The sequence below is a fragment of the Cyprinus carpio genome, chromosome B1 (assembly GCF_018340385.1).
Source record: "Cyprinus carpio isolate SPL01 chromosome B1, ASM1834038v1, whole genome shotgun sequence".
NCBI lineage: Eukaryota > Metazoa > Chordata > Actinopteri > Cypriniformes > Cyprinidae > Cyprinus > Cyprinus carpio.
In genome coordinates, this window is record NC_056597.1 from 2,709,486 (window position 1) to 2,724,138 (window position 14,653).

Sequence of the window (14,653 nt, forward strand, 5' to 3'; positions counted from 1 at the left end):
AGACGACGAAAGAGACAAGGCTGAAGAAGCGTGTTCATCTGAGGCTTCAGAGAAAAGAGATCGTGAGCCTACCTTCCAAGATGCCCTATCTTATGTAACCGCAGATAGCCTGTCCATCATCGATTAAAGCCCGCCCTGGCAATTTGATTGGCTCGGCCTTCTGGGAGCCGAGCATAATTACTCCTCAATGGATCGAGTCCAGACCGAACTTCCCGTCCAAAAAATGTTGTGGGCGGGGTTCGGGCTGGCACCCAGGCTATGAAAACATGATGTAGACCAGCGGTTCCCAATTCCATGCGAGGACTGGAATTGGGAACCGCTGATGTAGCCTATTGTAGTAATGTTGTCTCTGGTATTCTGGTCTGTGAGTGTATATGTGTTCAGGCGGCGTGGCTTTGGACGGCGATTGCAGGGAGGGTGGGACATTTGCTTTCAGTGCTATCAGGCTAAAGTTAGCATTTTCCAAGATCTCCTACTGCACCTTTAATGACTACATGTATATAGACATTTTTAAAAAACCTAAAAATGACAAAAACACAGTTACTCAAATTTTAACATCTAATTCCAAATATTAAAAAACTTCAATAGTATATCAAAGATCCTAAAATAACACTGCTTCACTATTTCCTAGATCTGCTACATCTGTATGTCTTTACAAAAAATACATTTGAAACTTTTTTTATTGGTACAAAATGCCATTTTATTGAGTTCATCACACACGTCGTAAGATGCTCGTTCCAATCTGATTGCCATTTTGCTAAGATATAACATGATATAACAGTGATGATAGCAACAGCTATTCAAAACAAAAGCACACCAAACATAAGGAATCAGACAACATTAGTCAACATCAGAATCACAACATAGTTGACTTAAACCAAGAAATAAACTCTTCTTTGTAATTTGACAGACCTCTTGCCCTGAGTGTAATCTATGGGGTTATATTTTGAGCTGTTTTATGAGTAATAATATATAGTGAAATGTTGTGTTTTTTTTCTTCCAAGATCAGTTTTGACCTCATCTAACAGATGCTAGTATACCATATTATTACGCTCCGCCCACATTCACGTCTGCATACACTAAGCGTAAAAGCACAATGGTGAAATTTCAAAAAGTCTATCTGATGACACTTTAAATGGATATTAATATATATATATTTTTGCTCTCCTCCCTCTATTGTTATCACTTACATCTCCTCAAAGAAAAGAAAAAATGGTTTAGTTCTGGAACACTTAGATCTGGAACTCACAATAAACAAAAAAAAAAAAGATAAAACGATAGACACAAACAAACCCCAAATCACTTCTTACCAACCATGAAGATTATTATTATAATTTCTAAATTGCTCTCCCTTCATATGCAGAATCCGCCCCTTCAGTTTATAAGGTGACATCATTACATGATCACATAAGAGGTCCATTCACGTTTAACAAACAATCACTGACAACAGCAACAACAAAAACTTCAGAAATGCTCTCATTTAAAAAGAAGCCACTTTTCCATTCATAAAGTGGATGACTTGATATGTCTATCTATTTAATCTATGAATATAATCTAATAGTTCCATTTAATGGAGTAATTTATTTCTCCTAAAAAATGAGGCAGCTTCCTGTTAGCTTCAGGAACTAAACTACTGAACTACAAATCATGATGTCTAGAGGCATCCTGTCGAAACAATCCCATCAAATAAGGAAAGGAAAAAAACAAACTCACCCACCCTAAGTTACACAAAAAAATTATCTATCCATAGACACTATAAGTAAATATAGTCATTTAGCTACTGACCACTCAGACCAGTCTTTTTCAGAGCAAAGGTGAAAATAGACTTTTACAGCTAAAAATATACTTTTCCCCCTCCAAATATTAGGTATATAACCCCTCCCCCTAGGATTTATATAGTAAGAAATTCCATAAGATCTACAAAATATAGCAATGCCATCTTTAAAAAATAGGTTTGCTTCTTTAAATATTTAGAATACATTCATGACCATTGGTAGTGCCTTTATGAACGGTGGCAGGGTGGCTTTGTCATGTTCCCTCTGTCCTCACTGGGTCAGTATCTCGTTTGGTATTCATGATGCCATCTGTTGAAGTCATTGTAGAACAGAACAATGCTACCAGACGCCATTCCAGTGATGATGCATCTGCACAGCAGTGATGAGCACAAAGAGAGGGAGACAGAAAAGTGTCCGATAAATATTAGACAGACATTTTGACAGCAGAGTTCATTTATGGGAGAGTAAAGATAACTGTAACATTTTGGTTTCTGCTTATTCCAGATTTTTTTTTTTCTTTTTTCAGAGTTATACAACATAATCAAGTCTGATATAAGAGTATACTAGACTCATCCTCAGATTACAGTACATGTACAAATGCAACAATCCAGACCAATACTTGATGTATTTTATATTGCATTTATTTAATTTCATTTTCATTTTTACTGGATCCTTTTCTGGAAGAAGTAAATGGAATCTTTTTCAATTCTTTTGTAATGTAGCAAATGAGACCAGAAACATACACTGCCATTCAAAAGTTTGGGATCAGTAAGATTTTTGTTTTAAAAGAACAAAATTAAAAAAGCGATCAAAAGTGACAGGGAAAAAAAAAGTTTTCACAATAATATTACGCAACGTTGATAATAACAATAAAGGTTTCTTCAGCACAAAGTCATATGCATACTATTTCTAAAGGATCATTGCTGAAAATGTAGCCATCACAGGAATGCATCACAGGAATGCATTCGATTTTTAAATGTATTAAAATATGAAAAAAGTTGTTTTAAATTTTAATAATATCCACAATATTACCATTTTTACTGTACTGTAGTTTTGATGCAGCTTAGGCGAGCATAAGACTTTTTAAAAATAATATTACACAGTCTAACTCCATCCTTTTGAACAGCAGTTTATGTATGTTTTGAATAAACTTTTCTATTTTGAATGAATTCACATCTGTGGCATTGCTAAAAATGTGTGTTATTTTGCTAAGAACTTCTGGATTGAATTGTGTATTTACAAAGTGTTACAATTATCCCTGCTATGTCAAAACGGAGATATTGTTATTTATATCTTTTTATCATTAGTCTAGAATGTCTTCATGTATGCTACCTTTGGTCATGTGACATAGCCATGGAGCGTATTCCAGCATCACATCCTGGGTAAGTGAAGAGCTGTTTGAGATCATGGATCTGCCACACGCTGAGAACTCCTGCATCTCCTCCAGACAGCAGATACTGTCCATCTTTACTTAGCAGCATCGCCTGGAGCGAAAAACAAACAAACATCACATTCATTGTGTTAAACAGAAGACACACATACAGTCAGTATTTTCTGCTTTTCATTTTTTCAAGTCAAAGCCGTGGGTTCATGCAATTTTACATGAAACAGAAGTCATACAAATACAAAATGAAAGATTTTGGCTTCACAGTAAATAAACAGTAAAGTCTATCAGTCATACCTTCATTTAAAATCTTGTTTTTTGAAAGTAATTAACCACTCAAAAGGACCCCCGACCTTTTAGCGGCCTTTCATGTTTCTCCATGATAAATAACACTGATAAGAATTTGATTTAAACATGCTTTTTTTTTTGCTCTCGGCTCAGTGAATAAGCTCTTTGTAGCGAGTGATGAACATCTGGAGCATCCGGCTGACCGGTGATTACAGGGGTTTATTGACACCCCTGTGGACCTTAGAGTGAGTGTGCCCTGCCAGTGGCTGCCTCATCCAATCAAAAGCCTCACAAGCCCCTTTCTTTCCCAGCATGCACGGGGCCAACCTGGCGAACAGTTTGTTTCTTAAACCGCTGTAGTGGTGGTATCCTGCGGCGAAGGGCAGACAGAGTACGAGATTTATTCTGTTCATCTGGTTTTCCTGTGTGCACATGGGCTGTGTAACACTTTAGAGGTCCCACGAGAAACACAGATAATATAGAACAGCAAACACTGGGCTCTTTCTTTTACTACACACACACACACCTCCACACTCTTGTGGGAGAAGATGCTGTAATGACAGTGTGTTTGCAAAGCGGCTATTAAGTGTAATTAATTAGATTTAATATATAAGCTTGACAAATTGCATTAATTAAGGGTTTTGATGTATCATTTATAATTCAGATCCTAAAACAGGTGATGCTTACAGCAGAATCTAGAATGGAACGGAGAGCTTGGCTTCCTGTAGGGGAGACTGGGGCTAGTTGACACAAGGGCTATATTTTAGGACCTATTAGGTTTTGACTTAAAAGTCCATGTTTTTTTCTAGCAACGATTTGGTATATTGATTTTAATGTCCCAATTCAATGCCCTTTTAAATTCAGTTTAATTTTGTTCTTTAGTATTTTTCATAAATGCGAGGGTGGAACATCATGTTTTACATAAATTACATAGATTTTATAAAGTATTATTGTTATTACTACTACAAATGCATGTTACCTTTTCACTGCGGGTTCATGAACAGTTTCGTGTTTTATAATGATTTTATAGTTTTTTTTCTTCTTTTTCTGTAAAACTATTAATTAGTTTGTAATAAGTTAAATACAAACATCTTGCAGAAGGCAGCTTTTATTTTATATCATTTCACCTTTTCAGAAAATGTAAAAAAAAAATATTCTTAATTACTGCTACCTTCCTATTGTGGTTTCATGAACAGTTTTGTTTCATAATAATTTTATTGTGCATAATTATTTCATTGTTATAAAAAGACTGAGCAATTAAAACACAATGTTCTAAACTCAACCATGGTCATATAAGCTACAAAGTACTTCCTGCTCTTCTTTCTTACACACACGCTCACACACACCCTCCTCATTCCTCACCACCACAGTCATGAGTGAAATAGCCAGTATCAATCACAGAGACTGTTCTGCTAGATCGCTGTCCAGCAGACTTCAGACAGTTACAGCAGCTGGGATTTGAGTGCATTTGCGTTCATGTGATCTCTTTTGATTTGTTTTGGATATATCTGAGATGTGTGTAATTAGGGTTCAGGTTACACTGTGGCTAACCCCTGAACACTTTAATCCAGTTGTGGTATAAAGCAGAAGCTTGCGACATACATACGAGATCAAAATCACACAAACTCACAACTCTGTCTCCTTTAATGACAGGCAAAGAATCAAGTAATTCTTCAATGGTTTTCATCCAAGTGAGTGTCCAAAAGTCCTTGATTATTCAAAACATGAATAATCTCAAACTCTCAAATTTATTCAAACTCCACCCTGTGACTCATTCTCTGACTTAATGATACGGTTTGGTCATTGCTGCAACATGAATTAAGTCTTCTGTTCGAACGTGTCTGATTACTTCAAAGATGTCTGAGGAAATATATCAGTACATAATCCAGCATTCACGGTGGTCCCTCTGGACCAGGTCTGGAAAAGGGTCTGTGAGAAGCAGAGATGTCCAGGTTGCAGAACGGGTTCGGTCAGAATCATAAATCAGTGGTCTCCTCCCGGGCCGCCATTCCAGAATCCTCCAAGATGGCTGCCGTGACTCAGATATCTGACTTACAGTCATGCCGTGATTTTAAACAACAGGGTTGTGTTGGATGATGCCCCACTGTGTTTTTTTCTCCTGATCTGCTGATCTGTCTGTGTTAGGTCAGGACATGTCTGGCACGAGTAAAGACTGGATTTATGAAGACTGTAATGCACTCCACTGCGTACTGTATGTGCCGAAGGCCCGGGAAACGTCTGCTAAAATGGTTACTAACAGACAGACGCTCAGTTGTGGGCTCCAGAGAGTCATTCATGTATTATTTCTACTTGTCCAAATTAATGTTCTGTCAGATCATCAGCATGAAGACTCACTTTCTCAGCAACAAACTGTCCCCGCAAACCACACACTCAAACACAAAACCGCACACACCCTCTTCTCCACAAACACACACACACTGTCACAAAGATGACACTTCATCCGGCATGAGAGGAGCTTACAGTAGTGTGTCTGCGTGTGTATGCAGATGTTAAAAATGGTAAAAATTAGAATTTGAGGACTTGGAAATGAGCAATGACTGATCATAAATACATATTTCTGTATCATATTTTTTTGCTACTTTTCATGTGGATCATGTGTAAACTAAAATGTGCCAAAAGCACCCTTGCTTTTGATTTTGGGATCGGTTACTGTGATAATTTTGCAGTAAAATTGATTCAGTGGAGACAGTGTTCAAATTGAGGGTATTATTAAAATTAAGGGTATTATTTTGTTGTAGTAAATAACATAAAACAAACAATAACTAAATAAATAACTAAAAAAAAAAAAAAAACTCAAAGCTCTGCTGCTTTAGGCTGCAATCACATTAGAATGCTCTAGGCTAGGGCTTCTGCTTTTAATAAATAATAAATCACAAATAAGACACAAGAAACAATCAAAATGAAAAAAAAAAAAAAAAAAAAAAAAAAAAAAAAAAAAAAATCTACTCCACTTTACCAGATTTAAAGTGTGTCCAAAATTTCAATTTATGATGTTTAGAACCTCTACTGGTCCCACCACTTCATTGTACAGTTCAGCTTTAAACAAATTTGAACTTTTGTGAGCAGCGGAATGTGAAATTAGCATGAGCTTGTGTTTCCAGACTCCTGTTTGTGAGGATGAATGGAAGTCAATAGAGTCTAGCATGCCTGCGGCTTTATTTGAACACACAAATAAACAAATTTCGCCCTCTTATGCTGCGAAACCTACATCTGATTTAGATCAATTATACAGTACCAAAAACCGTGTTGGCTTTGAACAAGGACAATAATCAATTAAATTCTCGAGAAAGTCACTAGCTTTCAAAAGTTTAGGTCTATACAATTTGTCAATGTTTTTGAAAGAGGTTTCTTGTGCTGATCAAGGCTGGATTTATTTGATCAATTGCTCAATCATCAAGTGATATTGTAAAATAATAAAAGTTTTTAATTTTTATATATATTTTTGGGGGGAAACAATGATACCTTTATTCAGGATTCTCTGATAAATAGAATAGCATTTATGTTTTAAAGCTTTAAAAAAATATGCATTTATTTAAAATAGAAATCTGAATGCAAATATGTTTACTGTCTTTACTGTCAATTTTGATCAATTTATTGCATCCTTGGTGAATAAAAGTATTAATTTCTTTAAAAGCCTAAACTTTTGAATGGTAGTGTACAATGATCACTGCTGATTTATCTTTGCTCACAATACTAAATATCAGTACAGAAATGTACAAAATAATTCCAGTAACAGCATTCTGTAAAATGACGCAGGCTGATCCTGCATTACGTCATATTAGTTGAATAATAAGTGTGTTAAAGAGCAGAGCCACCCCTCTTCTCTGTCACTGCAGACTCTACTGTTTATTGAAAACAAATGGAACCTGGACACAATGAGGAAACTAATCAAGCTCGGAGCGGCAGAGAGCAGAGGAGCGCGTAACAGAGCCGGCCTGTTAAATGGGATGCAGGTGTGGGTATGTGTGTGCAGGACAGAGAGAGAGAGGTGGGGGGGCGGGGGCAGATGCAGAGCTCTGTGAATTTTCCCAGGCCCAGAGGAAAGAGAAAGTGATGGAGCAGGAACGGGGGAAAGAGAGCTGGCCGATTTTAGGAGCTCTGCCCACCAATGACAAATGTGTCTTCTAATGCAGGAGGCCTTGCCGCTGGCCATACCGCTCTCTTGCTCGCTCTCAGACACACATGCAAGTTGAGTGGCATTTCGTTGCCCTGCAGATCAAAGGACAGATCTGGACCCTTAGGGTTCAGAAGCCAAAAGAAAGAGAGATGGAGAGAGGAAAGAAGGAGGCCCGTAGGCAGATCATGCCAGCATTTAATCACACTCCAGACAGCTGACATGATAAAACACAGAGTCTGAGAAAATAAATGGAAAGAGAGTAAGAAAAGGGGGGAGAAATGGACATGCAAGAGCTGCCCAACCCTTTGCCCTTGCTTACCATTCCCAAATAATTATACAGAGGGGAGTTTATGTTCATGTTTACCTTGATGTTGTCTTCCACCTCCATATGTCCCAACAGTTTTCCATTGATGCTAAACACACAGAAGTGGCCCTTGTCATAATAAATGACACAGTGACCCTCGGTGGAGGACAGAACCAAACGTGGTCGCACACAGCCGTCTGGACCCTCCAGAGTCCTCAACAGGTCACCGTTCATAGAGTGGACAAGACATGGACCCTCTGTTGTCAAACACATACAGACACATGAGGGTGACACATGACACAGAATTACATTGTGCTGCTGCACTTACTTGTTCATGTGTTATTTGTGATGTAAAATGGTCTGTTGATTCTAACATTTTCATATTTTTTCAGCCTCTGACATATTTATTATTTCCAGGCCAAAAAACAACTTATCCAGGACGCCATGTTTATGGTAAGATATCTCAAGAATTATGATTGCTAGCCTCAAAGGAATTGGTAAATACACTTTTTTTTTCACAAGTAGCTCAAATAGTTAGAGGTCTACTAAGTGCCCAAGTATTTTCATAACTGCCCCCAAAAGTTGGAAGAAAGTGAAAAATCTAGAGAAGTGTTAACTACATTAATCATCAAAGATTTTAATAAAAGTGATTAGATCTAAAAACATAAGCTATTTTACAAGTCTCTGTCATGATTAAAATGTGAAATATTAACATTCAACTCTGGCAAGACATTTTGTTCATTTTAAAGAACTCATTTGATAATGCTGACTATGTAGGACAGTTTTGTAAAGGTACATTAATATGTGTACTGTTTTCATGCAAAAAGACCAGTTTGACCCAGTAAGCAAAACCAATTATACAAATTTAAACAACAAACACACAAATAAATGAAATGTAAAATTAATACAAATATAATTTTCATAGCAATTAAAAAAAAAAAAAAAAAAATACATAAAATGAATAAACCAACTAATTCTATGATCATTGTTAATGCATGAGTGTGTATTTACCTCTGCAGCCACTGATGACCAGTCCCAGCTCTGCACACACACTTGCACACGTGACTTCACAATCATGACCCGTCAGAACTGCCCGGGGAGTCACAAATTCTGCTGGAGACACACACACACAGACAGAGCTGATGATCACAGACAGTAAATACAACAGAAACAAGAACAAAAATAATAATCACAATCACTACATTACACCATAAATGACATAACAACTACATTTGCGTACTTAACACTGCTGCCAATTTCAGTGTTTAAATTCGTTTTTTTATTTGTTTTGTACTCTGTGATAATTTAATTAGAGTGTGTAATCACTGCAATCAGACACTCGCAACTGTTACAGTGTGTGTACACTTCTGCCATCCATGTGTCCTTCTGTAATCAGTCTAATGAGCTCTGCTAGTATTCGTGTATGCTTTCTGTCCATATCACTCAGACAAACACACCTGTCTCTCTCAAAGTGTAAACAGTTTAGGTAATGTCAAAAATAACAGTTAACAAACTAATGAATTCTCTTTCTATCTAGACACAAAGAAGTCATACACATTTAATTGTCTTAATCCAGCTGCCCTCTCTCTGTCTCTTTCTCTGACACACACACACACACACACACACACAAACACAGGCAGACTCTCTCTCTCTCAGCGTAGATGTATAGGTTTCATTAGGTGGCAAACTTCCTAAATGTCTCAGCTTTGAGTTATACCCTACAACTCTGGGGATTAAAGCCTGATGTCGGATTGTGCCCTGAAAAGATCAATAAAACTGATATATTGGTGTATCGTTTAACCTCCCCGTCATCGGCCACCATTTGGTTCGCATTAGGACAACATCTGATTACAATCTAATACCTATATACTGTATACTATTTATCTGTACTGAAAATGCACACTAGAGAGTATCATTTACCCACAGGAGAAAGAGGGAGAGAAAATGAATACATAAACGCAAGACAATTCTAGAAAAAAATGCAGTAATATCTGTAACTGAAACAGCATCAGACTGAATTGGTTTTAAAAATCAAGGTTCACGAAAATGCTGTGTATTTTTTGGCCACTAGATGGCAGTGTGGTCAACAGAATCAATCCAACAATTCTCCTCTGTACACAGCCTAGGCATGGTCTGTATTTGAAATCATACTGTATATTTTCATTCTTGCCTGAAATGAAGAACTGTATCAAAATGAAAGAAATAAAAGAAGTACCTAAGTACCATCATGTATAATAACATAAATTTGCATAAATATGTCTGGAATTTCTACTATTTAGTACATAACTATTTAGAACATAGATTTCAGCTCTTAAAGTAATTTTGACATTTTCTACAAAGTGTATGCTACAGAATCAGGAACTGTGTTTTGACTTGTGAAACTTAAATCAGTATTATTACTAATAGCTAATTACTAATTACTGATAGACATATAATGTTTTAATAAATAAAATAATATATATATATATTTTTAAACAAAATTTGTCAACAAAATCATAATGATACATATGTAGTTTGGATAAGTTTTTGGGGGGTAGAACTGATTCCTGCAAAGTTTCCTGATTATCTTCATATGACTGAAAAAAAAAAAATCTTTGAAATTTCATCTGATAATATTACTGGATAACCTGTACATGTGATACAAGAGACATTCAGAGATTCAGTTTGATTTCACTTTAGATGAAGGTCTGGCTCTTAGGTTCTTTAATGCCACTGATGTCAACCATCAACCTACACTCATATTTATCTTTAGATGCTCATTACCCAAATCACAATTAGTCATAAATCCTGTCCCATTTGTAGAAGAGCACTTAACAGCATGTAGAGCACCCAAAAACTTCAAATTAGCAAAGGGGATGTGTGTGTTTTTGTGAGTGTGTGTGTGTAGAGTGCTTTGATCAGCACTGCAGCCATATGGTTAGTGTGTACAGGGGAAGCCCGTGGCATTTTTCACTTTTATTGAGTGTTCTCTCGCTCTCTCAGATAGATGGGACTGAACTCTCCTGAGCTGGAGACCTCCGAGTCACATTTACTGTCTCCCTCTGTGGCCCTATGGCCTCCACTTTCACTCACTCTCTCTCACACACACACACACACACACATAGGCAGGCAAGCCGATTCCATTTATGGTGTGATACTAGCCTGAAACTCAATCTTCTGAGCAGAGACCTGCTGTGGTCAGATGAAACTAGTTGTAGCTTCTGAAAGTGAGCTGTAAATCATTACACCAGCCTTGACAGACACACACTGGAATGTGTGTGTATGAACAATGTGCTTTTAACACTGTTGCACTGCACTGATATCATCACCTGCATGAAAGCTTTTCCTATGTGTGTTTGCTAAGCGCTGGTTGGGGATTTGGACTCTGAACATTACCCTGATTTTGACCTCTCTATGTGAGAACCGTGAGGCTCTTCTGAGCATAATAATGCTGAAACTATTTGTTCAGACATATTATGGAGCTTTCATTAAAAGAAAATTAACAGGACATTTGAGGAACACAAAAGGAGTTACTTAGCAGAATGTCCAAGTTGCTCTTTTCCAGACAATGACAATTTTCAAATTTGGGTGAACGTACACATCTGTATGTGGTTAAACATTTACAACTTACTTCCAGGGTTCTCTCCGATGCTGCTGTGCTTGCCGTTCCAGTACCAGAGCAGTAGTGTTGCGTCTCTGGAGCCGGACAGAACGTAACAGTCTCCACCAATGTATGACTCTGAGCGGGCCAGACAGGTCACCACATCAAGATGGCCAAACACAATCTGTGTCAGTTTACCTGTTAACACACATAACACAGGTATGAAACCACTTACTGCAGAGTGTGAGGCAGTGGGGATATGTACTATGCACAATATATATTCATAATGATTTTTTCCTCCATGATTCAAGGTCTGATTCAGGAGCATATCTTCATGGGTCAGCAGTCTGCAGTGTAGTACTCCCTGCAGGGCGTAAGTGAATGATTCTACTGAGATGATACTGTCTGGTGAGTCGTTTACATACACCAGATGAGCTCACACACTCCCTAATTCTTCCCGCACTTTAAATATTTGCTTTTGGAGTGCTGCACGTGCATGCTGAAGTCTGTGTATGCATACAAAAAACAGCAATCGTTATCTGTCTGGCTCTCTGTCTATACTCTATAATTAAAGTGACGTGACATACAGCCAAGTATGGTGACCCATACTCAGAATTTGTGCTCTGCATTTAACCCATCCAAAGTGCACACACAAAGCAGTGAACACACACTGTGAACACACCCCCGGAGCAGCGGACAGCCATTTATGCTGCGGCACCCTAGGAGCAGTTGGGGGTTCGGTGCCTTGCTCAAGGGCACCTCAGTCGTGGTATTGCCGGCCGAGACTCAAACCCACAACCTTAGGGTTAGGAGTCAAACTCGCTAACCATTAGGCCACGACTTCCCCACTACTCTATAACTACTCTGTCTGTTGGTCTATACTAAAAACCTACCTTACCTGTCTATCTGTCCATATTGAAAACCTATCTACCTTCATGTCTGTTTGAATATCTAGCTGTCTATTGGTTGGTCAATCCTGTCTGTCTATCTATCTACTTACCTAGCTACCTACCTATAGTATCTGACTGTGTTTCTGCCTGCTTGTCTATGACCTTGTTCAGACTGTCAGCAAAAATACGACTTTCTGCAAATCCAGACATTATCCAGATGGGTTTGTGAAAGTCTTGACAGCAAAAAAAACAAACAAACAAAAAAAAAACCATATGAAATCCGATTTTTTCAAACCTGATTTAAAAAACACATATGAAAGTGGTTTGAAATGCGATTCCAACTTGACATTTACGGATGCTCACTCAACGCGACCATTAACGGAAATACCAAAAGACACCACACCCCGCACTGCACAGTGAAGCTGGCCATAACTACAGCACAAAACATCGTACCAGTCTCCTCCGTTGCTGAGTTTTTCCTGTGTGACGGGGGAGTTCTGCACCACGACTCAACAGGCGCTTATTTGGAGAGTGAGGTGAAGCACCTCCAATCTTCCTGCAACCGTTTTGAAAGCTATACCTTGGTACACCTACATCATTACCAAAACAACCCATACAGATAGATCGGTTACATCTGGACATACAAATAGTATTTGATAACTTTCAATTAATAGTGCACCCAGTCTGCCTGAAAAGATCTAATTCGAGAAAAATCGTATTTGTCTGAACATATTCGATCTGTCTTTCAAAAAGAAAACCCTTTTGCTCAGACTTTATGTGTTTGTGTGTGTATTTCTAAGAACTTGGGAGCATTTGTGTGTGGTGTGATTATATTGAAATTCAAGTTCCGCTTGCGTGACTTGCGTTCTAAACCTCATCCTCCCGTGAGATGGAGTCATGGTCCATCCGTGAGATGAGAAAGCTATCTGAGCCCCGGGGCGATGGAGTTGTAATGCAGTCTGCAGGCTCATTTGTGACTTTTGACCCTTTCCTTTGTGTACTGTGGTGGAGGCAATGTCTCCGTAGACACCGAGGTGGTTTGGGGGTCGTTGCTGTTACCTGTATCAGTGGAGTAGATGCGGAAGCTCTTGTCCCAGAAGCCACACAGCAGGATGAAGCGGTTGTCAGCCGTGATGACAAAACACTGAGAATTTACCTGGATGCTCTGATCTAACAGATCTGAGATCTGCCTTCTGTGAATGCCCACATTATTGGCTGAAAACAGAGAGAGTGTCACTTGTTATAAATGCACTAACAACTTTTTGGTTAGGTAATAATTGGGTAAAGTGGAGAAAAATATAAACATCTTAGAAAAATAAAGCAGCGATTAAGGAGGGAGATACAGTAGGAAGGACATTCACAGAGCGGTTAGATGGTGAAAAAAAGAGTCTTGACCCTAAAGGTCTACTCCAATGTCTTGTAAGTGAATTCCTGACAACCTCCTAAGAGATTATAAAGATGTTAAACTATTAGAATGAGAAAATACGACATTTGTCAGGAATACTGTGCAGGACTTGTGAAAGAATACATAAAACAGAAGAAGACAGAACAGTAAACAAAAGACTAAAATAATGCGACCAAAATGTCATAAATTACAAGTTTTTTTTTTTTCAGAGAGAGATTGAAAAGTCAGGTGTGTGAGGCCCAGACACATTCAAGACACACACCAGCACTGCGTCTGTGCTGGAGCAAGTGGACAGATTATCAACAGCAGAGTCATTCAGAATTTACTGTGTTTAAATGTGTGAGCTGTGTGGAATGCAGTCCGTCTAAATACATACATGAAATTCTGGAGCAGGAGTGAAAGAAAATCAGCCATGAAAGATGTCTCTCCCCACACAGAGAGACAGAGGAGAGAGAGGGGAGTGCGATTTGTTGTTTTTGATAAATCTTTTAAATGTAAAAAATGTTTTTTTCCAGCTTTAGTAAGATGTTTTCTATGCAGCTCTGCTAGTTTACATATATTTTGTATCACTCTGTGGTCTTTTGCTTCCCGAACAATGCAATAATTTCAACTTAAGTCAATATTTCATGCCCATTTATTTATTTGGCAGGTAAAAATGCAAGCAAGTCCCCAAAGTCTTGTTCCAACACAGAATGGAAAACCTTACCAGATTATTGCCAATGGTTTCAAAACTAAACCATTTTTTATTTTTTTTTTTTTGGTGTCCATATGCGTTTGGTCATATATTATATTATATTATATTATATTATATTATATTATATTATATTATATTATATTATATTATATTATATTATAGTTTCAGACTCTTCACAAAAATAGTATATAAAAA

At 37.8% G+C, this 14,653-nt stretch overlaps 1 protein-coding gene across 1 annotated transcript in view; it reads right to left on the reverse strand.

Annotated features, from left to right (window-relative positions):
* Window positions 1-674: 674 nt before the first annotated feature.
* Window positions 675-14,653, reverse strand: part of LOC109092473 (lipopolysaccharide-responsive and beige-like anchor protein) — a 251,762-nt gene continuing 237,783 nt past the window's right edge. Inside the window, exons 52-57 of the mRNA XM_042716239.1 lie at window positions 13,419-13,574; window positions 11,500-11,667; window positions 8,901-9,002; window positions 7,950-8,146; window positions 3,108-3,259; window positions 675-2,144 (exon numbers count right to left, since the gene is read on the reverse strand). Of these exons, the coding sequence (XP_042572173.1) occupies window positions 2,054-2,144; window positions 3,108-3,259; window positions 7,950-8,146; window positions 8,901-9,002; window positions 11,500-11,667; window positions 13,419-13,574 (866 nt within the window). The 3' untranslated portion in view covers window positions 675-2,053. The remainder of the gene's footprint in view (window positions 2,145-3,107; window positions 3,260-7,949; window positions 8,147-8,900; window positions 9,003-11,499; window positions 11,668-13,418; window positions 13,575-14,653) is intronic.